This window comes from Crinia signifera, chromosome 3 (genome assembly GCF_055691185.1).
Source record: "Crinia signifera chromosome 3, ASM5569118v1, whole genome shotgun sequence".
NCBI classification, from domain to species: Eukaryota; Metazoa; Chordata; class Amphibia; order Anura; family Myobatrachidae; genus Crinia; species Crinia signifera.
In genome coordinates, this window is record NC_139219.1 from 205107812 (window position 1) to 205135086 (window position 27275).

Genomic DNA, 27275 nt, shown 5'->3' on the forward strand with positions numbered 1-27275 from the left:
TGGTCATGCTAAAACTGATGCAGGGCATGCTGGGATGTGTAGTTCAACAACAGCTGGAGTGTTAAGGTTAGCCATCACTGTTCTAAGTCATCATGTCAATGATGAATTTTACATACCTGACATGACTGGGGACCGTAACAGAGGTGCCTCTAGGTATTATAGCCAGCTAGAGAATTGTGTGAGTAGACAGAATAATGTGCATCTTTTTCATGCACCATTTGAGTAGTTTATTCCTTTTATCAGAAACAAATGATATCTATGTATGTACACTGCATATAGGGGATGATTACACACCACTCGCTAACTAAGCAGTGTTTGCTTGCTGCTTAACGCTGCCAGTCCGAACTCCCCCCCCTAATCCCAAAAACATATCCCCACGCATGTAGGCATCGGTCCGCCCACGCACCCAAGGGAACGCCCAGCATTTTTGGGGGACTCCCATAAAATGCTGAGCATTCCCCTGGTCCCTGTGTCCGCCCCCAGTCCTCCCTCCCCATAGAAAAAAGCCCGGCGAGCAGTGGCGTAACACCGCGGGGGGGGGGGGTGTGCTGTGCATGTGGGGGTGCCGGGGGCTGTGGTGCTATAGTTACACCCCCAATCCCCCGCAGACTTACCTATCTCGCTGGTCCCGGCGGCTCCGTTCTTCTGCTGAGGACCACCACAAAATGGCCGCCCCCATATAGCACACAGTTCTCTGAAACTATCTGCTGTATGGGGGCGGCCATTTTGTGGTGGTCCTCAGCAGAAGAACGGCGCCGCCGGGACCAGCACGATGGGTAAGGCTGCGGGGGATTGGGGGGGTTTGCATGGGCGGCGCGGGGGGTGCTTGTCGGGGCGGCGGCGCCTAAAACTTAGCTACGCCACTGCCGGCGAGTGTGCACATGTACAGAAATGTGCATGCACAAACCCGACAATCGAGGCTGGGGCCAAATTCGGATTGATGCGCGTAACCGGGAATTGGCCCCTTAATGCAGTAAAGGTTAATTTCATTCGTATTAATGGTAATGACATCCAGTAACCATGCATTTGACGCCTCTCCTGTAAACAAGGTATTTGTAACCGGATGCAAGTGTAGGTCTGAATCTCATGCTGTTGGAAACTGTGTCCAGAAACTTCTGGCCATGATGGCCAGTGCCATACAATGTGCATGACTTTAAATCTCCTATGCCATTCTTAACCCTTTGAGTGCCAAGTGAATTTGTCAAAATAGGTGTGTAAATTACCCAGCAAACCTTTTTATTCATCATATTGTCCTGTAATATTTACCCTATATAGGAAATATATATATTTTTTTTAACACAACATTTATTTGAATTTATATAACAAATATGAGCGACATACATAAAAATAGCGGGCGTTTCATCCTAACGTGGGCATTTAGGGCAGTTTGATGAGCTGGGAAGGGGGCTTATTTTGTCCTAGCTTTTGCATACGAGACACGTTCAAAGTTTAGCAATTAAGCAAGGCTGGTGACATCACAACACAAGACTTTTCCCTGCTCCACGTTGTTTTACTGTTTTGTTAATGACTCTCCTCGTGTTGTTCTAACAAGAACAATTAACCAACTGGTTTTATTTGCATATGCTCTAATATAAATATTTGAGACAATAATTTTGACATGTTTGTATCTTACTAATGGTTTCCTGTAATTGCATATTCAGGGAAGAAGATGTGTCATCCTGCCAAAGCCAAATGGATGCTTTCCAGTCTTTGGTTCAATCTTTGAAACACTGGTTCACCGTAGTGAATGATAGAATTCCTGCAGCAACACTCACACTGTGTTTGGAAGATCTGTCTAAACATCTGAAAGAAATGAAGGTATGTTTCCCTTAGTTTAGAGGCAGCGCATTGTGTTTTGTAGAGTGTGATGCATAAAAACATATACATATATATATTTCATATTTTTAGATTTTACAGGAAGAGTGGACACAAAGAGGACAAGAGGTTCAGAAAGTAAACCGTAAAGGGACAGCGTTGTGTAACTTGATTAATGCGGTGACCTCCCCGGCAAAATCTAGATCAACTGTCAAATCAGGTATCCAGCCATATGTACTGTATGCTGTAAAATAAATCCCTTCACCCTGTTCATAGTAAGCAAGAATACATCATCATGTATCCCCAGGTTCGTATACTTTCAACTAAGAAGCTATGTCCAGAGCACTATAAAAAAAATACCAGCACCTGAAACTGGGAAAAATCTAAGTAACCTGATAAGGAGTACGAGGAATAGATTAATTACGACCTCATCGATATATCGACATATTAAGAAACAAATAACTCTGGAGGGAGATAATACGGTGTTCACGAAATGGTCAAGAGACCTCCCGGGTACAACACCTCAAATAATTTTAAAGGCTTTTACGCGATTGAATAAAACATTGATTTCTGCAACATATGCAGAGATGCAGTACAAAATGCTGCACCGCGCATATTATACGCCAAAAAGAAGGTGGCAGATGGGTTTAACACCAGACTCAGCGTGCTTTAAATGCAAGATGGTCGAGGCAGACCTAATGCATTGTATGTGGCAGTGTGCAGAGGTCAACACATTCTGGCAGACAATTGGAAGCCACATAGGGAACAGATACGGGATCAACATAACACCCACTCCAGAATGGGCCCTGTGGGATATATATACACAGACAAGGGAAAGGAACCTATCCCAAGGAAAAAAAATATTCTTGGCAAAAATAGCGGCCGCAGCCCGGAAGACAATTTTATCACAGTGGGTGTCAAATAATACATTAAGTATTACCTTATTAGAACCTCGTATCTCGTATCTGTTTCATATGGACTGGCTTGAAATGTCATTAAACAAAGAAAAGAAAGTAGAGAAATTCTACTCCATTTGGTCACCATATATTAAAAACCTCACGTTAATAACAAAAGAGTCCCTAAGACAAGCAATAAAATCAACTACCTGGTATAACCTAGAAACAATACGGTTGGGAAGGAACCCATTCTAAATAGAGAAATAAAGAAATAGCTAGGATACTAGTGTAGAGGCCCCTGGACAAAAATAGTCAATAAACGAAAGAGGAGAGGTAAAATATACACAACAATTATTATGATAGATGATGAGGATGTAAGCTACTGCCTATATAATATTGTGGAACGATTGTATTATTATGTATCAATTTTATGCATCATTGTATGTATAATTTTATATTTTCATTGGAAGAAAAATAATAAAGTATTTAAAAAAAAAAAAAAGAATACATCATCAGAGACAGAGAGATTAATGTTCCATTTGTCAAATGTACATTTTCTCTACACAATGATTTACATGAACAAAACTTATAATTGAAGGTAATGTAAAAAATGTCATGGATAAAATTATAAGTGTGCAGGTTGATCTGTATCTAGAGCGCTGAGATGTACAGTACTGTAAATTAGACAGCGTGACCGTGCAAGCCACATACTGTAGCCACCTTGGAGGAATGTACCACCACCCTAATGGAAGGGACAGCAGGCTAACTTGGCGTGTCAGTAATTATGTAGAGGCTCTTGGATAATGAAGGTAGGCTTAGTAAAATGAAAATACATTCACTGGCAAGGAGGCAGGGGAGGTGAAAGTGAGATAAGCACCCTACATACCTCCTCACCCACTGAATTATTGGTACAGAGCAGGCGTGGGAAATATAGATTTCTGCTTTTCTGTGTTAGTTTCTGAATTGGATGAGGAATAACTTGTCGACATGATGAACTGTTGACAAACAGTTTGGGTCTTGGTAGTGCAGTCACTGTGATGTAGTGGTGTTCCAGATATTTAACCCTCACCCTAGTACCTAACCCTAACCTCCTCCTACAACCTAATGCTAAGCGTCCCGGTGGCACCTTTTGACATCCCTAAACTTTTGACAGTGAACGTGTTGACAGTTTGAGGATATCGGTCTGGTTCCAGTTTGAAACATGTCAATGTCTCATGTCGACATTATTAACTTTGACGTGGTTATTGTTGACCATTCCATCAGATACCATGAAAACCATCCAATCACTGATATGGTTTAATATAAGATTACAGATTAACAGGTAGTAAGATGCCAGCACCTTACGTATGTAGAAGCATTGTGCAAATGTAATGGGGTGTGAGTATCAGAAAGTGAGAGATTGGGCTATTGGTGTAATAGAGTTGTACTGGTGTGTTTGTGTTTTCATTTCACTATTTGTATTGCTGTGGAACTACAAGTTCCAGTGGGCACTTTAATGCCCCACATGCTGGGACTTGTGGTTCTCCAAGTCCCTGCAGGCAGGGGATTATTGCTGGGACTCATAGTTCCATAGTTCCAATAGTTCTTTCCACCGCCCAAGGGTCATTGGGGACAGCCCCAGGCTTCAGCAGGGGCAGGTAATTTCTGGAGGGGTTGACCCCCACTTCCCCAGGATCCATGCCCGTACTGACCGGTCAGGGGAGTAAAGGCTTTGCTTGTATAAAAAGTCGTTGTGTCCCCCCCCCCCCCCCCCCGGCTGTGGCGTTACCCTGCTGGCTGGTTGGGCCCGGTGATGGTTCTGGAATTACGGGGGGACCCATATTCGTTTTGTCCCCCAAACTTTGGGAACCAGGACCAGTCTTTGAACCTGGTGTTGGTTTTAAAATATCCGGGGGACCCCTAGTCGGGTTTGCACCGTGATTTTTTTTAAACCAGGACAGGCTCTTTGAGCCCAGCGCTGGTTATGCTCAAGAGGTAACGCCCATGTCATTTTTTAAAAAAAATTTTTTTTTTTACACAAAAACTCACATTACCATGTCTAAGGAATCACACATGCCCTTAAATTTGCGCATTTTCATGACTAAAAATTGCACATTTTCATGTTTAAAAATCGCAGCATATCGCATTTTTTTGCAGCAAATTCGCATCTCATTAAATAGTTGGATTCTTCCCTATAATAATGTAATTTTGAAAAAAGTGATAAGGTGCGATTTCGGAGCCTTACTAAAAATGTCATCCTATTAAATCTCACCTTATCTTTTGTCTTTTTAGCGGTCTCTTCCATACATTTGCATTTATTCACTTGCCTTACAAATCTTTATTGTCTATCTTTGTTTAGATTCTATGGTGTGTTCTAAAGCATATGTTTCTCACAGTACATGTCCTTGTCTTATAGGGAGGAGCCTAGTCAATGGTGCGGCTTCACCTGCTGTACGGGAGAATTTAACAAATAAAGGTAAGTGAGTCCACAAAGCTGGCAATAACCTCAGAGTTTGCAAGAGATGATACAATAGAAACTTTATACTGTAATATGAGGGTTGTTCAATAAATAGCGTAACAAGACCTCTCATTGTGCAAATTTATTCAGCTTGTCCATATGCATAGTATCAATAATATGGCATTGGTACTGATTATTTTTACAAATAGTTCCCATGACAATTTTTGATTGCAAATTGCCTTCCAACCAGGTTCTTCTTCAATAGATCAAAGAGATAGAAATCAGAGCTTTAGGGAGGATGGCTACCAGAGCTTATCTTGGCTACCACATTTTGAACATTTGTCCTGCTCTTAGCTGCGTTTTTGGATGCAGCTTCACTGGCCACAGCAGTATGATTTTGCCTCACGACCTGAGTGTTACCCAGATGTCCAATAGTCCCACACATGATCTGATGCTGTGTCTTTGGACACAGAAACTGGTAGTGGGATTCTTTTTAATTAACACTCCATATATATTCCTGCAGCTTTTGGCGATTTTACGATCTCATCTAGAATACTGTGTTCGGTTACTGTGCAACTAAAATGGTGCACAGTACTTATTAGCAAAGATTAACCCTTTCAGGTCCAACATCTAGTCTGGCTCAACAGCCCTAGCGCTAGTAGCAGATACAGTGGTGAGCCACTTTAAAATAAGAACATTAACATCGTTCAACATTCAATGTAGACTGTTTTTGGATTTAAAAAAAAAAATTGCAATTAATTTCAACATTTAAACCAGACTGTTTCAATTGCAAAAAAAAAAATTGGACTGCAAAGGGTTAAAAGATCTTGGGTGAGATTTAATAGAAGGAGAGATTCAGTGAGAGATTTGGGGCCAGATTCTCTAAGCTTCAAAAGTGATCAAATGGAGAGTGATAAACAGCCAGCCAATCAGCTCCTGCCTGACATTTTTCAAACACAGTCGGTGACATGGCAGGTAGGAGCTGATTGGCTGGCTGTTTATCACTTTCCATTTTATCACTTTTGAAGCTTAGAGAATCTGGCCCTTGGTGAGAAATCTCCAGGTTTTTTTATTTACACTTCAAAAGCAAACTGGTTTTGCAGGGTAAATGATTGCTGCTTTAAAAAAAAATGGAGATTTCTCACCAAATCTTTCACTTTCTGAGTCTCTCATCTTATTAGATCTCACCCCATATGTGTAAAGTTTGGAGTAGAGAAGGGAAAGTGGGGACATAGGGCCACCCGCCCCATGTAAATTTGCAAGTGAATTAGGAATAGATCACTGACTAGCATAGACTCCAAATCCATACGCAATTCACGAACCATCGAAAGGATTTTGTAGTCTGTAGTAGTAGTAGTACGTTTATTTATAAGGCGCCGCAAAGTGTCCGCAGCGCCATACATAGCAAACAAAAAAAACAAATGACAAGGTAACGTACAGGGTGTGTTGAAAAATACAGTATAAATAGGGGTATAGCTGGTAGAACTAAAATCAGCATCAGTTCAGAAGTAGGTGTGGAAATTGTCGAGGAGACTGAAGATGAAGTAGAGGAAGGGAAGAACAGGACAGGAGGACAGGTAAGGTAAAGAGGTAGGGTGAGTACGTGAGGCAGGAGGGCCCTACTCATAAGAGTTACATAGTTACATAGTTACATAGTAGGTAAGGCTGAAAAAAGACTTGCGTCCATCTAGTTCAACCTGGTATAGATATCCATTGCTGATTTGGTAGGTTCTGGTATTTTACAGACAAATTATATTTCTTATTTGTACCCATGGATGTTTTTCTCCAGTAAATGTTTGTCCAACTTTGCCTTGAACGCATTTAATGAGCCAGCCGTTACCACCTCTCTGGGAAGAGAGTTCCAGAGTTTGACTGTTCTGACCGTAAAGAAATTCTTTCTACTAGCTGAATGAAATCTTTTTTCTTCTAATCTATACTCATGCCCTCGCGTCCTAGATTCCTTTCTAGTAGAAAATAGGGTGTGTGACAGTTCCTTATATTGGCCCTTGATATACTTGTACATGTTGAGCATGTCCCCCCTTAAACGTCTCTTTTCTAATGTAAATAGTCCCAAATTGCTTAATCTCACCCCGTAGCTTAAATTCTCCATTCCCCTAATAAGCTTTGTTGCTCGCCTTTGGACTTTTTCTAATTCTATGATGTCCTTTTTATAGTGTGGGGCCCAGAACTGTACTCCATACTCTAGGTGAGGTCTCACCAATGCTTTATATAGTGGCATAATTACCCTTGAGTCCCTAGTTTCCATTCCCCTCTTAATACATGCCAGAATTTTGTTGGCCACCCACCTAAAAATAGGTGGGTGGACAAACGAAATACAATAGGATAAGTAGGAACGGAGGGGAACAGAGGCAGGATAGGAGGATCAAAAGAGGTTAGGAGGAGGGATAGGCTAGTCGAAAAAAGTGGGTTTTGAGGGAGCGCTTGAAGGAGGTCAGGGAATCAGATAGCCTGATGTGTGGCGGGAGGTTGTTCCAGTGCAGGGGGGCAGCGCGAGAGAAGTCTTGGACACGGGAGTGGGAGGAGGTGATTAGGTGAGAGGTCAGTCGGCGGTCAGCGATGGAGCGAAGAGGACGGGAGGGAGTGTGGATAGAGATCAGTGAAGAGAGGTAGGGAGCTGTGGAGGAGGAGAGAGCCTTGTAGGTGGTGGTGAGGAGTTTAAAGAGAACTCGGAAAGGAATGGGGAGACAGTGAAGAGATAGACAGAGGGGGGAGGCGGAGGTAGAGCGGCGGGAGAAAGAAGGATGTTGCAGTAGTCAAGGCGGAAGATGACAAGAGAGTGAATGAGAATTTTGGTCGCGTCAGTGGAGAGGAATGGTCTGATGCGTGAGATGTTGCGTAGGTGAAAGCGGCAAGACTGTGAGAGAGCACGAATGTGGGGGGTGAAAGAGAGGGAGGAGTCAATGATGACACCGAGTGCAAATGTAGTCTGACCCTTCCGCTAATATGTGACTTAAGTTGGCCATACATCTATAGATTGATTTTCAGATCTGGCTGGTTGGAACAAAAACCTGGTAATATCTTAATGACTGTTTTTGGCAGTTTTCCAGCATTTCTAAGCAAATGATCAACTGTCATTTGCTCTCATCCATTACTAGGTTTTTGTTCCAACCAGCCAGATCAGACAATACATCTGTAGAAGTATGGGCAGCTTTAGACAGGCGGATCGAGGCCAGCACTGGCATCACAGACCCTCCCTTAAAATGCTTGGGCACGTCTGCATTTTTTCTGACACTCAGAAACCATCCGATTACCACCCATGAATGCCTGCACAATGCGCAAGGACCACATGCACATTCATTCAATTATCGCTCGATTTGCTAATTCACTATGTTGCCGTGAATTAAGGATGTGGTTTTGTGGTAAATTGTTCGTTGTGACGTTTTCTGGATGATCTTGATATCTACTGAAAGTAGATTTTTACGTTGTTTTTTCAATGACGTTGAAGCCTGCGTGTGCCTTTATTGTGGCTGATGGACAAGAAGGGGTATTTTTCAAAGCCGGCCTTAGGCATAGGCAACCTAGGCAATTGCCTAGGGCATTTGGAATGCCCAGGGGCATCAGCAGCTTCTGCTGATTAAAATGATATGCAGCATGCCTATATTCTGTGTGTGAGTGAGGCTGTGTCTGCATATAAAATAGTGTATTCATGGAAATCACTGTAACATAGCATTCCGTATTCAGGTACAGTCACAGTGGCACACAGAATATATTCATGCCACATATCATTTTAATCATCGGAAGCTCCTTGTGTGTGCTGGTCATAACTATGCAAATAAGACAAATTTTTAGCAAAAAATGCACCCAACGTTAGCAGAACTGGCAAGGAGCTGCATGGCCTATTGAGTCAAGATGTATGAGGAAACATCTGTATCCAAGCAGAGGCAGAGGTCACAGTGTTAGCGGCTGTGTGAGTGCTGTCTGCGGGTGGGTTGGTTGTGCAATAGTGTTCGGCATATGTGTAAGGGGCATTATGTGTGTCATGTATAAATGCATTAATGATGTGCGACATGTGTAACAGGCATTATGTGTGTCATGTGTATAAGGGCATTAATAATGTGCAACATATGTGTAATGGGCATTATGTGTGTAATGTGTATAAGGGCATTAATAATGTTCAACATATGTGTAAGGGGCATTATGTGTGTCATTATGTGTATGAAGGGCATTAATAAAGGTTGGCATAATGTGTAAGGGGCATTATGTTTATAAGGACATTAATAATGTGTGTCATGTGTAAGGGGCATCACTGTGTGGTATTATCAGCGGTGCAAAGAGAAAGGGGTAGGGGGTACAAATTACCCAGGCCAAAGTCTGATGGAAGGGCCCAGTGGGCCCCGGGCCCCCTCCCCTTAAGTGACAGCAGCAGCTGCAGCTCTTCTCCTCTGCCCAGCACACACTGCTTTGTACTGGGTTGCAGTTTGGCCATGGAGGTGCTTAAAATACAATATTTTCTCAGGATTTTTTCCTAAGGGTATAATGTGAATAATGTGAGGAGTAATGTACATAAGGTAAAGTGGTACTACTGTGTGATGTAACGTGAATAAGGGACACCATCGCATGATATAATGGGAATAAAGTTGCACTACTGTGTGGCACAATTTGAATTGGGGGTACTATTGTGTGGCCATGCCCCTTCCCAGCAAGAATACACTCCTGTTTGGGCTGCGCACCAAATGTGTGCACTGTTTCTATTTAAAATATTGCAGGTAGGAGCACCAAAATGATGACTGCTATGATGAGGGTTGAGGGTGCTGGGAAAGGGGAGCAGGGCCAGAGACGGAACTAATGGCGGTGCTAGGGGGCACCAGCCAAAATCTTGCCTAGGGCGTCATTTAGGCTAGGGCCGGCTCTGGTATTTTTGCTAATATGATAGACATTACGGTCAGCCAATTCTGCAGTTTGCCATTCTGTGAAATGTACATATTTGCTTTCTGGTGCTTAACACTAGATGGAGCTGCTGTTACATATATTCACTGCAAATGATCAAATGATCACAACAAAACTGAATTAAACTTTCAAAGGTTTCAGTGTTTTAGCTAATGCATAACCATTTGTCTTATAAACGTTAATAATGGGGAATTATTAGTAAGCCGTGGTAAATTCAGTTTCAATTATGTTGAATATCATTAAGTATCTGTAGGCTAACCCTGAGATGAGAGAACAATAATTTTGCTTATATTTAAGTTATGAACGTTTTATTCAAACAAGTGAAACTAGTATATTTTCTTTCTGAATAAGTATCAATAGAAATGGGGTATTCTTGTGGTAGAGTATATAATTTTAACACAACACCCCATGGGCTAAATTGACTAAGATAGGAATTCTATTGAAGATTTGATGTTGCCCATAGCAACCAATAAGAATCTACTTTTTATTTATTTATCACCTTCTCCAAAATAATAGATAGAATTTGACTGATTGCTGTGGGTGATATCCCATCTTCAATAGAACTCCCATCTTAGAAAGTGTACCCCTATGAGATTGTCCTAATGAATTATGATCCGCCCAGAAAATTGTGTTTCAGGGACCACCTCAGTGAATCACGTACAGGTGGCCCCACCCCATCCTTGCAATGTGATTTTGCAGCATTGCACTATGGGGCAGGTTATGATGACACTATTTTGGTCATCACGCTAACATGGGGGGGGGGGGGGGTGAGACAAAATAGGAAAGTGTGCTAAATGGACAGCCCTGCTGCTATGCAAATCTAGCACAAAGGAGAAAACTAGTGAGAAAAATAACATACAAACTGGAGATGGAGAGCTGGAAAGTGTGAGAGAAAGAACATTGAATAGAGAGAAAGGGAAAGTGAGAAACAGATAAAAGAGAAGTAAAAGCTTTGCTGCAAAACAAGTTAAAGGTAACAAGCGTTATAGAGTAGAGGCCCTCATACATTACTCCAAAGGGAGGAACAGCCAATCACCCTTGAGACACCTGGGACCTATTGCATGCGATATAACGCAAGCGATCCCATTCCTTGCTGCTGAAAGCTTGCCAAATCGGAAGTCGGACGCGAAACCAGGTCCAATCTCTGTTCCCATTCGCACGAGACCGCGCATCGGATTGGATCTAATGTCAAACACGTGCGATTTATTTTATTATTTTATTACCAGTTATTTATATAGCGCACACATATTTACAGCACTTTACAGAGAATATTTGAACATCCAAATCAGTCCATGGAGCTTACAATCTATTTTCCCTATCATTATACAGTTAGAGCTGCTTACCTTGTTAGTGCTGACACACCGAGATGGCGCACCGGTAGTGTATGGCCAGCATAAGAAGAAGAGGGTTTGTGGAGACGGGCTATAACAGCTAATAATCAGGAGACTCCCCAGTTGCACCCACCCCACTTTAGCTTCCTGAAGTCACCTCCTCCCATCAGGGTTTTAGTGGTGTTTTAGTGTGTCAGTCTAGGATGCTTGCTCTTTTTTTGTTTTGCAGCCATGGCTGAATCAGGCCCACAGTCCGTTAGTGTGTACACAATTGCGATGATGCTTGCTTTTGTTCCATTGGTTTCATTCCTGGGTGGCAGCTTTACTTGCCAACATTAGCAGCTCCGTAGCCTAGAGGATTGCGATTGTATTTGCGTACAAATATGAATTAGGCCCTCGCTTCTTCTCTGTAATGTCACATTTCATATTGTTTCATATTTTTATTACTATTTCCTATTAAAATAGTTAATTTTTTTCTTCTCACATAACTACTGGTTTCAAAAGTTGTGCATCTGTAGAATTGTCACTTTGTTAAGTACAGTATGTCATTAAATGTATTTTTTCCCCCAGTAATGACTATTGTTAACATGAATGTTTTATGCCTCCTAGAGCTGGCTGTGGTGCAGAAGGGAATGGTCGATGTGAATGAAGGCTATGACCATTTGGGGAATTTGCTAAAAGAAAGAACCTGCAAGTTGGAGACACAGATTTTTCAGCTGCAGCAAGTCCAGGAAGAAACTGACTCTGTGGTGGAGTGGCTGCAGAAAATGCACACAGTGGCTGCTGCCTGGGAAGCTCCCACAGATAGTAAATCAGTACAAGCCCAAGTACAGCAACATAAGGTACTGTGGGTATAAGTAGAAGGGATTCTATCAACATACTGTATAAACATACATGCATTGTATTCTTCCCACACCCATCGTAGGTCACTCTGCCACACTCATCCCAGCTTTGATCTAGTTAGTTTATTTGCGCTAAAGCGTCCGGATTGGATGTGATTTCGGTCAAGTTCAGTGGTACATTACCTGACAACAGTACCAGCACAGGTAGACATACAGATATTGGAATTATGCACGAGGTTGTCACCTCACTACCGGTTACGTTACAGAGTGAACTGAACCTTGATGTGGAGGGTGTGGCCTAAACCAGCTAGAAGAATGTTTATGCCCTATTCCAGGGTCTGGTAATTGGTTCGTGGTGCTCCCCTAAGTCCAGAATTATATTCAAAATGCAAAGAGCAACAGAAGACTCTTTTTCTGGGGCACTCTTTTTTTTTAACAACCAGCCCCAGGCTCCAGTTCCGGGGCTGGTTCCCAAAATACGGGGGACAAAATGACTAGGGGTCCCCTGTATTTAAAGAACCAGTCCCAGGCCAAACCAGCCAGCAGGGTAATGCTACAGCCGGGGGGAGACTTTTTATACAAGTCCCCCGGCCAAAGCATTAACCCTCTGACCAGTCAGCCTGGCCAGGGGCCCTGGGGGAGTGGGACCCCCCCCCCAATACAGGGGTCCCTTCCTCCTCCAGGACTTACCTGACCAGGCTGAAGCCTGGTGCTGTCCTCGATGCATGCGATTTTGCGGGAGGTGCAATGCGGCCAGAGAGCAGTGAATAAAATACATAGGAAAATCACATTGCATGCGTACGAATGCTATGCGATTTCACTACGGTGCCATACGTATGCAAATTGGGTGCCCGGCTACTACATAAGTATCTAAAGTACTAATATTTATTTTCTGCTGCAATTTACTACAGTATAAATATAGCCTTGGGATTAAATGTATCAAAAGTAATAGTTGCCAAATCGCCTCAGGTTTTCAGTTTTGTCAGAAAAATAGTACATAGAGGAATGTTGATGAGCATTAGTCGCGGCTGTGGTCAATGATTAAGGCTTACGTCTAATAAATCATATGTACAATCATATGTACATCGCTCTTTCAGTGTTCGCTTCTCTGATTCTACCTCCTCCTCACTTCCTCTGTCTGTTGGAGTACCACAAGGCTCAGTCTTAGGTCCTCTGCTTTTCTCAATCTATACCTCCTCACTTGGGAAACTAATAAACTCTTTTGGATTTCAGTATCACCTGTACGCTGATGATACTCAACTCTATCTATACTCCCCAGAATTGTCACCATCAGTATTGCTCCGTGTCTCTGAATGTCTTTCTGCCATTTCATCTTGGATGTCATCTCACCACCTCAAACTCAACATTTCCAAAACAGAATTAATTATATTCCCACCAGCCAAGAGTAGTTACCAACCTGATATCTCTATTAATTAACAATTAATCCTAGTCCACAAGCTCGCTGCCTAGGGGTCATCCTCGACTCCGAACTGTCCTTCATTCCTCACATTCAATCTGTCTCTAAATCGTGTTACATGCATCTAAAAAACATATCCAAAATTTGTCCGTACCTTACACAAGACACTGCAAAAGCTCTAATCCATGCTCATTATATCACGCATTGATTATTGCAATAGTCTCCTTACCGGTCTTCCTAAGAAAAGACTCACCACTACATTCCATTTTGAATGCAGCTGTGAGGCTGATCTTCCTGGCTAGATGTTCATCGTCTGCTGATACGCTCTGCCAGTCCCTCCATTGGTTGCCTGTATATTACCGCATTCAATATAAAATACTTCTACTTACATACAAAGCCATCACTCTGACTACACCGACTTATATCTCTTTGCTTATCTCAAAATATATCTGACCTCTCCGCTCTGCACAAGATCTGCGTCTCTCATCCACACTCATTACTCGCTCCCACTTACACTTGCAGTATTTTTGTTGGGCAGCACCCACCTTATGGAATGTCCTTCCACGCACATTAAGACTCTCCTCTAGCCTCCAAAATTTCAAGCGTTCCCTGAAAACTCACGTTTTCAGGCAAGCTTATCATATTCAGGGCCCCCACACAACCTCCAGTAGCATTCATATCTAATTGCATCCCATCAGGACTATATTGTAATATGATGGGACTGCCATGCCATGGAATTCTATCCTTATGTATCCCTCCTATTATCCCTATAGATTGTAAGCTTGCGAGCAGGGCTGACTAATGCTGGTGGGTGGCAGGGAGGGGGGTAGTGCATGGCGTCCCGGCTGGGGGAACAAGGGTACAGGTGATGTGGGATAACAGAGAGGTATGGGATGCCCCTGCTGGCTATTACAAGGGTGCAGATGCTGTCACAGGGGGACTGAATCAGTACCTTGGTAGTTGCTGGCTCCTGCCACATAGATCACTGGATATACTGCTGCATGCTGTCTGGCCCCTCTGTCGGGTGCTGCAGTGTGCTCCCTCTCTCTCTCTTCCTTTTCCTCACACTTGGGACAGCAGCCTTCTTCAACTTTCTTTCAAGCATGCCTCAGTGCTTCCTCCTCCTGCAGCACACTCCTGTAATCACACTGCTGCACTTGTTCCCTCTGTCTTTAGGCAGCACACTCCTTTTCTCTCTGACACTGGGCTCTGGCACTCCACGCTGCAGCTCTCCTTCACAGGGCTTTCCCCTCTCTTCCTCTCACACTGCCTGGCTGACCTCTCAACTGGGCAGGCTTCTCCTCACAGGACTGCAGGGGAGAGTGGCTGCTGGGTCCTAGTGCTGGCTAGGTTGGTTTAACCCATCACAGCCCTGGTCACAGGGAAGGGGTTCTGCAGGCAGCATTTGCTGCAATCAAGAGACCTAAAAGTCAGGACAAGGGGCACCACTGCAGTGGGGTGCCACAGGGGTTTATGGGGAGTGATAGTAAAAATGCAGGTGTGTCATGGCGTTTTCAGGGCATGTGTCTGATGTCAGCTGCGAGTTTGAATGCGCAAAAACATTGGGCCTGCATCACTACTACCAGGTCCATTCTGCATAGCCATAAGACTACCTGTTAGTCCGATGTTCCTTGTTCTTGCTTATAGGCTTTGTATGGGATTTGCGCTCGCTCTTCATTTCTGGGAGGCAGCTTCACTTGCTGATATCAGCAGTTGCAAAGCCAAAGAAGCTGCCCTTGCAATTGAGTCCAACTCTGTACCAGGCTCTCTAGCTCCTTACCCACCTATTAAATGAACAGATCTTCCAAGTCACCAAATTGGAAATCAAATGCCTGGAACCCTGCATGTGTCAGCAGATGTAGTTACATCACATGGCAAAACTGTAAGAGCTGTTATTAATGTAATTCATCCATCCGATGTCTACAATGCAAATACTACGTGATGAGGCTGACTTAATGCTTCGGCAGAAGGTAATCTCTGTACAAATCTCTTTTTGGCAGCTGTTCAACTTTATTCATTAATGTAACTGATGTATAACTTAATTAGTGAGAGCCGTATTTGTACATGATTAACTTCTACACATGCTAACTTAGCTGTGAAGCAGCTGTTGTAAATAGCAGCAATGCAGAACATCTTCAGCACGCTATGTTATAAAGCATAGTCTGCGCATCATGTCCACACTTGTGATGTTATTTATCTTGTGGGTAAAAGAATGGTGCACAACACATTTACCTGCCCTGCTAGCTGTTGGTGGCATATCTATAATTTGTGCAGGGTGGGCTGTGCACATGGTTCCCTGAGTCAAGGGGCCCACGCTGCACCCATTGGAATGTCTTATCCACCATCTGCCTGTTGCATGTTTCCGGTCATGTCTTTGGAAGTATGGGGACACATTTCTGAAATAAATAAAAAAAATCACTGGAAATATGGCGCTGTGTCTCTATGTTAGAGTCTTTCTTACTGTCTGTACATGTGCAAAATGTATTGTGCATGCCTCATATTTTCCTGAGGGAGGGGGCTTAAACATTTGTACATGAGCTTCCTCTTAAATCTCCCCTGCTAGCTGTACTTTATATTGTTATGTTACACATTATTTAACCTTCTGATTCTAATGCTACTTTATGCCCTGCTCTTAACCCATTGAGCGGAAAGTGATTTTTTCAAAATAGGTGCGTAAAATTGACAAGCAAACATTTTTATTCATCAAAATGACCTGTAATGTTTACCTTATATAGGAAATATAATCTTTTTTTACACAAGATTTTCATTTGGATTTATATAACAAATGTGAGCTGGCACTTTTCGTGGCTATTTTGCACATTACTCACAGATGTTTGCGCTCAAAGGGTTAAATGTGTTCTGCACATTATTGTGCACATCTTCTTTATATAATCTAATATTACATTCATCAGATCCCCTGGCTCCCAAATTTGAGCGTCTATGGGAGATAGATTTGGGAGATCCCCCGGAGGAAAATTCATGGTCCCTTAAACGTGAGAGATTATCAAAAAATTCAATCTCTACTCTGGTTAAAGAAAATGCCTATAAAATGTATTATCCCTGGTACTTGGTGCCTGTTAGACTAAATAGCATATATAGTTCTGCTTCACCCCTATGCTGGAGAGGTTGTGGAGAGTCCGGCACCTTTTTACAAATATAGTGGACTTGCCCTAAAATTGTAGATTATTGGGAAGAAGTGGCAAATTTGTTGAGCAAAGTATTACTTACTAAAATTGATAGGGAACCATGGTCCTTTCTTTTGGGACATCCAATAGCTTTTCTAGACCCTCCTTTAGAAAAATTGCCGGTACTTATGTAGTATCTGGGCTGCCGATTTCTAAATCGGGTCGGATCGGGCACATCGCATCGCATGCGACCATCGGATGCGACCATCGGATGCGATGCGATGACCCGATTTTTCCATAGGAATCAATGTTAAAATGGACTGAGTCCATTTTAACATGGAATTCAATGGGAAAAGGGGTCCTTTTCATACCCCTACTATCCAAGTGGGCATGGAGTTGGATATAAACCTGTGGCGAGCGTAGCGTGGCGAGCGTAGCGAGCCCCGCGAGGGGACACAGAATACCGGCCGCTCGCCACGCTTCGGGCTCGGTGGCTCGCTACGCTCGCCACAGGTTTATATCCAACTCCATGCCCACTTGGATAGTAGGGGTATGAAAAGGACCCCTTTTTCCCATTGAATTCCATGTTAAAATGGACTCAGTCCATTTTAACATTGATTCCTATGGAAAAATCGGGTCATCGCATCCGATGGTCGCATGCGATGCGATATCGCATCGCATCGCATCTGATTGTATGCCTTAACTTAAGGCATACAATCAAAAAATCGGCAGCCCAGATACTACATAAGTACCAAATTGCCTCACACTTGAAAAACCTGGACCCCCTTTCCCCTCAAACATTGACAAATAAGATATGGTTTGTAGCTTCAATGGAGAAGATAACAGCATTTCTACAGAACAAATCCATAAAATGTATTCAAATATGGAATCCTTGGTTTGTTTTTACCCAATCTCTTTGTGGCAGAAAAAACAGTGACCATCTTGAAATTTATGTAATCTAATTCTAAATTGAGACCTCTTCCATGGTAATTCTTTAAAATCCCTTTCAAAGCTTTTTTTTTTACTTTCAAATACTCCCGGGCAAACCCATTAACTTATTAAGTTCATTAAAAACTTTATTTTTTATTTTTTCTTCTATAATATTCACCTTTATAACTGTTAAGTAAGAATTAAGATGTTTGTTATGCAGTTTACAATTTAAAGAACATGTCTTTAAAATATAGTTTCTAGCAACACTTGTGTCATTTCATTATTTTTTGTTTTAAAAAATAAGATTGAGTTACATTTTTTATGGTGCAATGTACTTTCTATATTTTGAACAGTCACAGTGTACTATGTAAAATTTTGATCGACATTGTCCATTTTTAATGTATGAATTTCTTTATATTGTAAATTGTAAAGCAAAAGATCATTTAAATAAAATATATTGATTACAAAGAAATGTGTTGTGTACTGAAGACTTTATTTTAATATTGTTCTTCTTTAATCCTGTCTAGGTATTTGCAACTGAAGTCAAACAAAATGAATGTAAAGTGGAGACATTGAGGGAAAATATGAAAAGTTTGATAAAGAGTAATGCAGGTGTACCAGAATCCCAAACATGGAAAGATATGTTGGATAAAATAGGTATGTATAAGCTAGACAGTAATACATGCTGAATAGTCATAGATTGCAGATATGCTCCTAAATTGTGTGTGCGCCTAATTACTTAATCCAGAAGCAGCAAGATCATTTTGAGAAGACGTTTGCAGCACATGCTCATCTCCTGATAATCTTTACAGTTAAAAATGAATATCAAATATTATGGGGTGTATTCAATGATTTTTGCAATCTGTGACAGCGAGCAGCGCTGACTGCCTGCTGTCACAGCTCACACAGCCGTTTCCCCGTCGCTAGGTTTTTGCAGAGAGGGGGAAATGGCGTGTGCGGCCGCTAAAACAGCGAGGCTCTCAGCTAAATGCAGCGGGCTCCCTTCATTAGCGGCAAGCCTCATTGTTTGTGGGAATACCCCAGAACGTAGAAAAGGGGGGGGTTAAAAGGCGAGGGTCGCTTGTTTTCTGCGATCCCCGCCGTTTAACCCCTCACCGCCCACATTGAATACGGGCCTATATGTTTGTTAATATGTGTTTTAGCACATGAAAACATTTTTCATTGATGAAAACCAACCTTTAGTAAACTTACCCCTTCGAGACAGAGTCAATTGTGGCGTCTATACACTACACACGTTAGCTTGTAGTTGGCTGATTATGCTCGCTGACTATGGTGGTATCAGCAGAATCAGCCTACTTAACAGACACAAACCTATGCTTGTGATTGAGTCTGCTCTTCTGTTCACTAGATCTTACTTCCTGTTCTGCACTACAGATGTAGCCAAGTTCACTCATGCCATGATGTGTATGCACAGGCATAAGCATCATGGCATGCTGCATGGCGATATGGGCTAGGAATAGATGTATCCGGCCAGTGGCGTAACTACATTTTGGGCGTCCCCCCGCCGTTAAAGGGAGGGCGTCCAGCCACTCACCCGCCCCTCCGCCCGCCGCACCATCCCCCGCAGTCTTACCTAGGTTCAGTCAGTACGCGCTGGTCCCGGCTCCCTTCTTCTGCTATGAGGACCACCATAAAATGTCCGCCCCCATACAGCAGACAGTTTCAGAGAACTGTGTGCTATATGGGGGAAGCCATTTTGTGGTGGTCCTCAGCAGAAGAAGGGAGCCGGGACCGGACCAGCGCATACTGAACACAGGTAAAGACTGGGGATGGGGGGGTTGGTGCGGCGTGCGGCGGGGTGTAACGTAACTATAGCACTGCAGCCCCCGAGGCACCCGCACATGCATAGCGCCCCCCCGCGGTCGCGGGGGCTGCGGTGCTATAGTTACGCCCCTGTATCCGGCAATCACCCATATGATTTAATGACGTGCTTGCGTACACAAGCCCTAGACTCATTCACATGCCCGCCAGTCGCAGCATGGGTGAGCCTGGCTACATCTGTAGAATTAGGAAAGCAATTACATCTTTATTGTTTTATGACTATGTCAAAAATGTAATATTTACATCTGCCCATGTCTACTAAGCTAGTGATTCCCAACCTCTTTTGAATCATGCCATTCCTTGATCAAAAGTTTCTTATTGTGAAAGCCAGATAAACATACTAAATTACATTGTGTTTATATGTCATCTTTACAGCTATGGGGTGATCATGGGAAGCAACAAGCCCTGGTTTTGCCTGTTACATTGTCCTTAAATAAATGTAATTGGTCCTGGACAACCAACCCAGGACACCTCTGCAATTACCCTGAGGAAACCTAGGGTGCCACAGCACACAGTTTGGGAATCACTATATTAGGGTATACAGTTTGTGCTCGGGCTCTTGCACCCTGTATCTACACAGGCAAAGTGCTCTGTGGGTGTCTTGAAATCATAGTCAGAATTGCAGGCTATGCTGTGTTAACCGTATGCAGAGTCTGAATGTTTCCATGTACACAATAAAGCCACATTTTTGACACATTACTGTACATCATACTTGCCTACTTTTGAAAACTAGTTTCAGGGAAATTATAGTTGGGCGTAGAATTTTATAATTTCAGGGAGATTATAGTTGGGCGTAAATTTTCACATTTATCGATACAAACGTAGGGTCCTAAATCTATCTTCAAGTATTCTCTTTATAGCTTTTATGACCATGCTTATCTGACTATTGTTGATCGTCCTCGCCTTCTCTTTCATAAACAATTTTTCATGTGCTCCACCTTGTGGAATGCATTTGTACCATGACTGCTCCTTATACCGGATGTGTGTCACCGCACTTGACTTGCGCTCCACACTGTGGATTGCAAACTCTGGTTTGCTTCACCCGATTCCTGCCATGTGTTTGGGGGTGGAGCGAGCAAGGCTGGACTCAGCACCATTCTTCAAAATTTGGGTCCAGTGTCTGAGCTGTCGGACACAGACTTCCTAGACCTGGATGTCTTGGTCCTCATGCCAGCCTGCATAAGCTTCAGCAGACTGGCTGGTCCCTAAAACCATTGGGATTGTGATCCAAGCCTGTGTCCTCAGACGTAGCTCTCAGATCCTTACTAATGCAAACAAGAGTTTCCCCTCTTCCTACAAATGCCTCCCAAAAATTACAGAACAACATAAAAGTAATGCCAGCATCGGCGGCTGTATGCTCCTGAATATTGCAACACTTGTATTGCTCCATTGGGTGCCATCTAGTGGCCACATGTGCTCAAAACACTTCAATTCCCCTAATAGGTGAGGAGCAGTATTATCCTTTTATAATATAGGATATGATGTACAACACAGGTGACCAGCTCCCTGAGGTATAATGCTTTGCAGATTTTCTTCCCTTGATTATCATTCTGTGTAACAGACTAAATAGGGCCACACATGGAGCAGGCAATGTATTTCTCGGTGTACATTAACATCAAATCATTTATAATACCGAGCTATATAAAGACCTGTAATAGCACATGTGAGAATGATAATCTATGATGAAAGATGTGTATAAATTGTTAGACCTCGTTCCATAGGTTCGTTTGCAACTAGCTGCAATTGTCTGACAGCGTTGCAGTGTGTTTGGGAATGTTTTACAAGTTGTATAGTTACAGGAATTGCCTGAGATGAATGCAGTAATTACAAGTGTTGGCTGTAGCACGTGATGGTGGTGGCTGCCGTCCCTAATGCCATTTGCTGCCTATAATTTGTACTGTACTAGAGTGATGTAAGTTGAACTTTGCAAACCTCCCATGTTGTGCTCCACATAATACGAGCAGATGAAATCTATTAGCAATGTTGTGCAGAATCAGCCCTTTCACTGTTGGACTGTGTGATATGTGCGAGAGAGTAATTCTATAATTCAAGCTTAAACAACTTATATTTTGTGACCATAACAATTTTGTATGTATACCACAATGTACCATGGGAACATAGAGGTGGCCATAAAATGTAGCCTAAAGTTCCTTTTAGTTTTTATAAAATATATGCAGAGCTGTGGGCATACATCACTCAGAATGACTGTATATATATATATATATATATATATATATATATATGGTGTACACATGTAGAGCTGTACACTTCCTGGGCCGCATATATTGGTCATCACCATCAGTAAGTACTTGTTCCTGCCTTAGGTGTAACAGATACAGGGGCTAATTCTGGATCTCATGCAGTGATCCGTATTCGGGCCCCTGCCCCGATGGTCAGGGTTTGCTCATGGGCATTTCTGAGCATTTGTAAACCCTGAGAGCGAACTGCCGCAGCGTGTTACACACTCGCCGGGCCGCATGCAGAGGAAAGGTAGGGAAGGTGGGATGGGGATCAGCTGTGGGAATGCCTAGTGTTTTGTGGGCGTTGCCATGAAAACGCTCAGCTTTCCCATGGGTACATGGGCGGGCTGATGATGTGGGCGACAATCTAATGATTTCTCCTGCAGCGAAGGCATGCGAGGTGACTTCTCTGGTGCTCGGTAAGCTACGATGTTTGCAGCTTACTGAGCAAGCCGGAATCAGGGCCACAGTTCCTTACTGACACATTACACGTGGGCCATGATGTATATTGCCTACATGAGAACACCTCTTCAGTCATATGTGTAGATTTGCTCAGAATGCATTCCACTCAGCATTGTGGCTTCAGTGCAGTTTTGTATCTATAATTGGGTACAAGGCATATGATGCTTAGGTTCCGGGGTTCCACACCGCAGGCCCTGCTCCTGGTTCTTGAACACTTACACCTATGGAGTCCCACATCATTGTCAGCTAGGGTGACCAACTCATCCCTTTAATCCGGGACACATATTAATTACACAGGTTCTGTGGCTGGCTTTCACCTGGTTTTAAACTGCCACACCTCAAGACTCCATTTCACCTGGTTTTAAACTGCCACAGAACCTGTGTAATTAGTATGTGTCCCGGTTTAAAGGGAGGAGTTGGTAACCCTAGTATCAGCCCTGCACAAATCAGAAGGAGAGTGACCACCGGGCCATTTTTCTAGAGACCCGCACATGCGCACTAGACTGTGGCACAGTGCTTGGGTTTCCTAGCGTCCTTAGTGCTAACAGTCTACTGCTCTGCCAGATAATGCGCTGTGGCTTTACTGTGTGCTCACATCTGATCCTGCTCAGAGTGAGTTATTGGGCAGTACTCACCCACAATTCAAAAATAAACCGGTAGGTTAATGAGCTCCCCTGTACATGGGCATACTAGATGGGTTAAGGTTCTTGTCTGCTGTCAAATTCTGTTTCCTCAAATTCCCACATAATATACTGAGCAAATGGTCTCTTGTTCAGTTTTGCACCTGCCCCCTAATGCCACAGAATATTTGCAGAATATGCACAAGGTACAATAAAAGCCATGTTTGTTAAAAATGGACTATGAGTGGAAATAACCACAAATAGGATGTCACATAGACATTCAGGATCACAGGTTTATGTACAAGATGGCTGTCTCGGCTGGTACACTTTCTGGGCCTTTTATTATCTAATAACATTTTTTGCAGAAAATTCCCCACATTTGGGTTGTTGGACATTTCTAGCATTTGTCACAAGAGTTACATTTAAACTAGAATGATGTCAATATAACATATGCCTTTTTATATTATGTGTGTATGTAAGTGCTTGTGCAGTTTACGCAGTATAGGTATATAGCTTACAAAATAAATAGACGGTTGGAAATGATATGTCAGCATTCAGCATGTCTTTTTGTTCAGAATGTTGACAGTACTAATGTCGACAGCCTAAAACAAAAAATATGTTAGGAGTATGATATACTTATAGTATTATGGTAGCGGTGCCAGTCCCAGGAAATGGAACGTTACAGCGTTTTACTGGCAAACAATGTAATATAGCATTTGGTATGCAGATACAGAAGCAGTCTGAATATAGACATGCCACATATCATTTTAATCAGCAAAAGCTCCTTTTGCAACATGCTTTTCGCAAATAAAAATGCTATTTAATGGGAAAAGTCACAAAAAAGACAACCAGCGATACCAAAGGGCTGTTTAATGCGAAAAGAGGCTTGATATACATGACCAAAACTGTATTTGCAAAGAGATGCATGTAAGATGCTCAAACCTATTATGCTGATTAAAATGACATGCAACATGCCTATAGTCTGTGTGACCGTGTCTGTATTTACATCTAAAATGCCATGTTGCTGTGTTTTCCTAGTAACGTAATGTTTTGTATAGACACAGACTATAGGCTTTCTGCAGGAGATTGTAATCATCAGAGGCTGCTTGTGCATGTTATTCACTTTGCTTTGTAACTAAGATGCTTTCTAACCTAAAAAGTCACTGGTATAGACGCCCGGTACTACTAAATCACACCCTAGCGCACACGTTATGTGTAATGCAACTTGTAGCACATGGAGGATAAACCGTATGTGGACACTTCTACGCAATCAGCTTTGTTACAATGAGAGAATGTATCTAGTTATACAGATTCTAAATAATGCATATATATAATGGCTGCAAATCTTGTTTTTTTATTGTTATTTTTTTATTTGTCTGACTGTTAATACACTGCTTGCATTATTTCATTCCTTGTGCTTTTTCTGTTCCTGCAGAAACTTCTTGGAGAGACATCACACAGATGACAGCTAAAAGACAACAAATACTGGAAGAGTCTTCAAATGACCTGACCCAATTCCAGACTGCAGAGGCCCAGCTAAAACAATGGCTGGTAGAGAAGGAACTGATGGCCAGTGTCCTTGGACCACTGTCAATAGACCCTAATATGCTGAAAACACAAAAGCAGCAAGTTCAGGTAAATCTAAGCTTTTATCTACTGTGGATCTGATCACATTCTGATTTTATTTTTTGCCAAGAGCATGGTGCATGTGGTTCTTGTCATTTGTTGGTGCAGGGAGACGCACAGCTTTGTCTCACAGTGTATAACACTGCAGGCAGGTCTTTGCAGATGATAGTTGTTTGCACCGTAGTTTATGTGTCTGAGTGTTGGGAGCAGCGGGGTAATTAATAGGACTACTGGAAACAGTAGACAATGTCCACAACTAGGATAGATGGGGAAAGATGCATCTGTATGTGTAACTCAAGTTTTTCTTTTTGGAATGTGTTTAATTAATCCATAGTAAATTGCGCACATAGTTATCTCCCCTTTAAAAAAGCCTGTTGTCACACTTATTATTTCCATTAAACGCAATGCCCCTGCTACTATTCCGTGATGTGATTCAGCAGTGAATCATACTACCTTAATGTTATTTGTATGCGTGTATTACACGTATACCACTTTACACCGTGGCTCCCATGTATTCCTCTGTGTAAAGCTCTGTTTAGCTGGCTCACCCTGTCTGTCACGGCTATGTCCCAGATATTTGTTTCCTCTGCCATGTAACACGTTTGTCTGCGGTTATATACCCCCCAGACGTGCAGAAATGTGTTTCACATAAGATCACCCCCTGCAATGTCTGCTGCCTGTGATCTTGCACACTGCTCAGTATCGGACATGAGACAAGTTTTCCTTTTACTAGCTCTTCACTGGTAACCAGACCAAGTACAATGACTCACAAGACTTTATTTTTTAGTTACGGGAGAATTATTTCAGCGTGCATCATCACTGGCAGAGGATATGTGTCTAGGGTTGCTTGTCAAAGCCTATTGTAGTTTTTTAATATGAAATAAATATCACATTTCTATAGCAAAATCGGTCAAATTACAAAATTTTTTAATAGTTACACTGTATTGTTGCTAGGGTTACATTTGCATTATAAATACTACAGTGAACCCTAAACTATCAAGATTGAGTGATGTTATTTAGTTTCAATGAGGGCATTATAATGTCCTGAACTATTTGCTGATCATATTTTGCTGCACTAATATATTAGTGTATATATATATATATATATATATATATATATATATATATATATATATAGACAGTGTAAACGGGGGCACTCCAAATAAATCACACACTACACAGGTGTAAGGTAACGTTTCGAGGTTTAATACCTCTTCATCAGACCAGAGGTCTGATGAAGAGGTATTAAACCTCGAAACGTTACCTTACACCTGTGTAGTGTGTGATTTATTTGGAGTGCCCCCGTTTACACTGTCTGTATTGCGGTCGTGGCTAATTAGCTGGGATCCCTGGCAGGCACCCTTAAAAACTTCAACTGTAATTGCCGGTAGTGCTGCTCCCTACGTACATTGTATATATATATATATATATATATATATATATATATATATATATATACCGCCAAGGTGTATCGCCTCCCCTCGCATGGATAGCTGCACTTGACATGCTTCGGGCACTATTCTGTTCCCCATCCACGCCCTAGTGGTCGGTAGGGTATGAAATACCGCCTGCTGCATATGTCGGCTGACAAAATCCGTAAAAACCGCATGTCGCCATTTTGACTGTCGACCTCGCCAATGACAGCCTAATGCTTGTTTCGATCTTCTAACCCTGTCGACCTTAGCCATGTCAATCAATTTCCATGTCGAGCCATGTTGACCTTTAATGGTCAACCCAATGCATGTCGACCTAATATGTGTCAACCTAATGAGCGTATACTCTCTGTACTCCTGGATCTTGCATACATTGACGTCACACGTGAGGCCATATTATGGCAGATGGATTTTATGCGCACTGAGTTATTATTGGGTCAGTTAGGGCTCTCTGTCTGAGTAGTTTGCGTCCATTTAGGTAGGAACATGACATATTGGGGTTATTCTGGCTGATTCACGAGTCAACCAGATCCTGCCTTGCTAATGGTGGTACGCCGGCGCACCATTCGCAAGGTGCGTACGTTCGCACAGCATGCACATGGATGATTTACATAAACCTCCATTTGCAGTCTGTGGGGGAACACCCACATCATTCGATGGTTAACGACCATCGAATGGTGTGGAACGTGCACACATATCTAAGGTTGCTCAGAACATATTCTGAAGGAAAAGGGTGGGCAGCTGACATGCGGTGATTGTTAGCTGCCGACCCCTCGCACCCTTGTCATCAGCCCATTAGCATGAGAACGCCCAGCGCAAACAACAAACATTGGCCCCGTGTGAACAAACGTGGCCCTGCAGATGGACCTGAATAAGGTCCATTGTATATACACTAAATTGGTACAGGTTGATTATCCCTTATCCTAGTATCCCTTGTAGAAATTATCCCTTATCTACAGTTTCCAGAATGCAATTTTTTAAAACTGGGTACATCTGTACCTGACACTACTGGGGAAATGGTATGTAACTGGCACTACTGGGTACATCTGTACCTGACACTACTGGGGAAATGATATGTAACTGGCACTACTGGGTACATCTGTACCTGACACTACTGGGGAAATGGTATGTAACTGGCACTACTGGGTACATCTGTACCTGACACTACTGGGGAAATGATATGTAACTGGCACTACTGGGTACATCTGTACCTGACACTACTGGGGAAATGGTATGTAACTGGCACTACTGGGTACATCTGTACCTGACACTACTGGGGAAATGATATGTAACTGGCACTACTGGGTACATCTGTACCTGACACTACTGGGGAAATGATATGTAACTGGCA

At 42.6% G+C, this 27275-nt stretch overlaps 1 protein-coding gene across 19 annotated transcripts in view; it reads left to right on the top strand.

The window, feature by feature from the left end:
- Positions 1–27275, top strand: part of DST (dystonin) — a 522642-nt gene that overhangs the window by 349846 nt on the left and 145521 nt on the right. For all 19 annotated transcript variants that reach the window (XM_083177288.1, XM_083177291.1, XM_083177290.1 and 16 more), the window contains 6 exons: positions 1662–1818; positions 1909–2035; positions 5107–5166; positions 11997–12229; positions 18229–18358; positions 24301–24500. In XM_083177288.1, coding sequence (XP_083033414.1) covers positions 1662–1818; positions 1909–2035; positions 5107–5166; positions 11997–12229; positions 18229–18358; positions 24301–24500 — 907 coding nt within the window. The remainder of the gene's footprint in view (positions 1–1661; positions 1819–1908; positions 2036–5106; positions 5167–11996; positions 12230–18228; positions 18359–24300; positions 24501–27275) is intronic.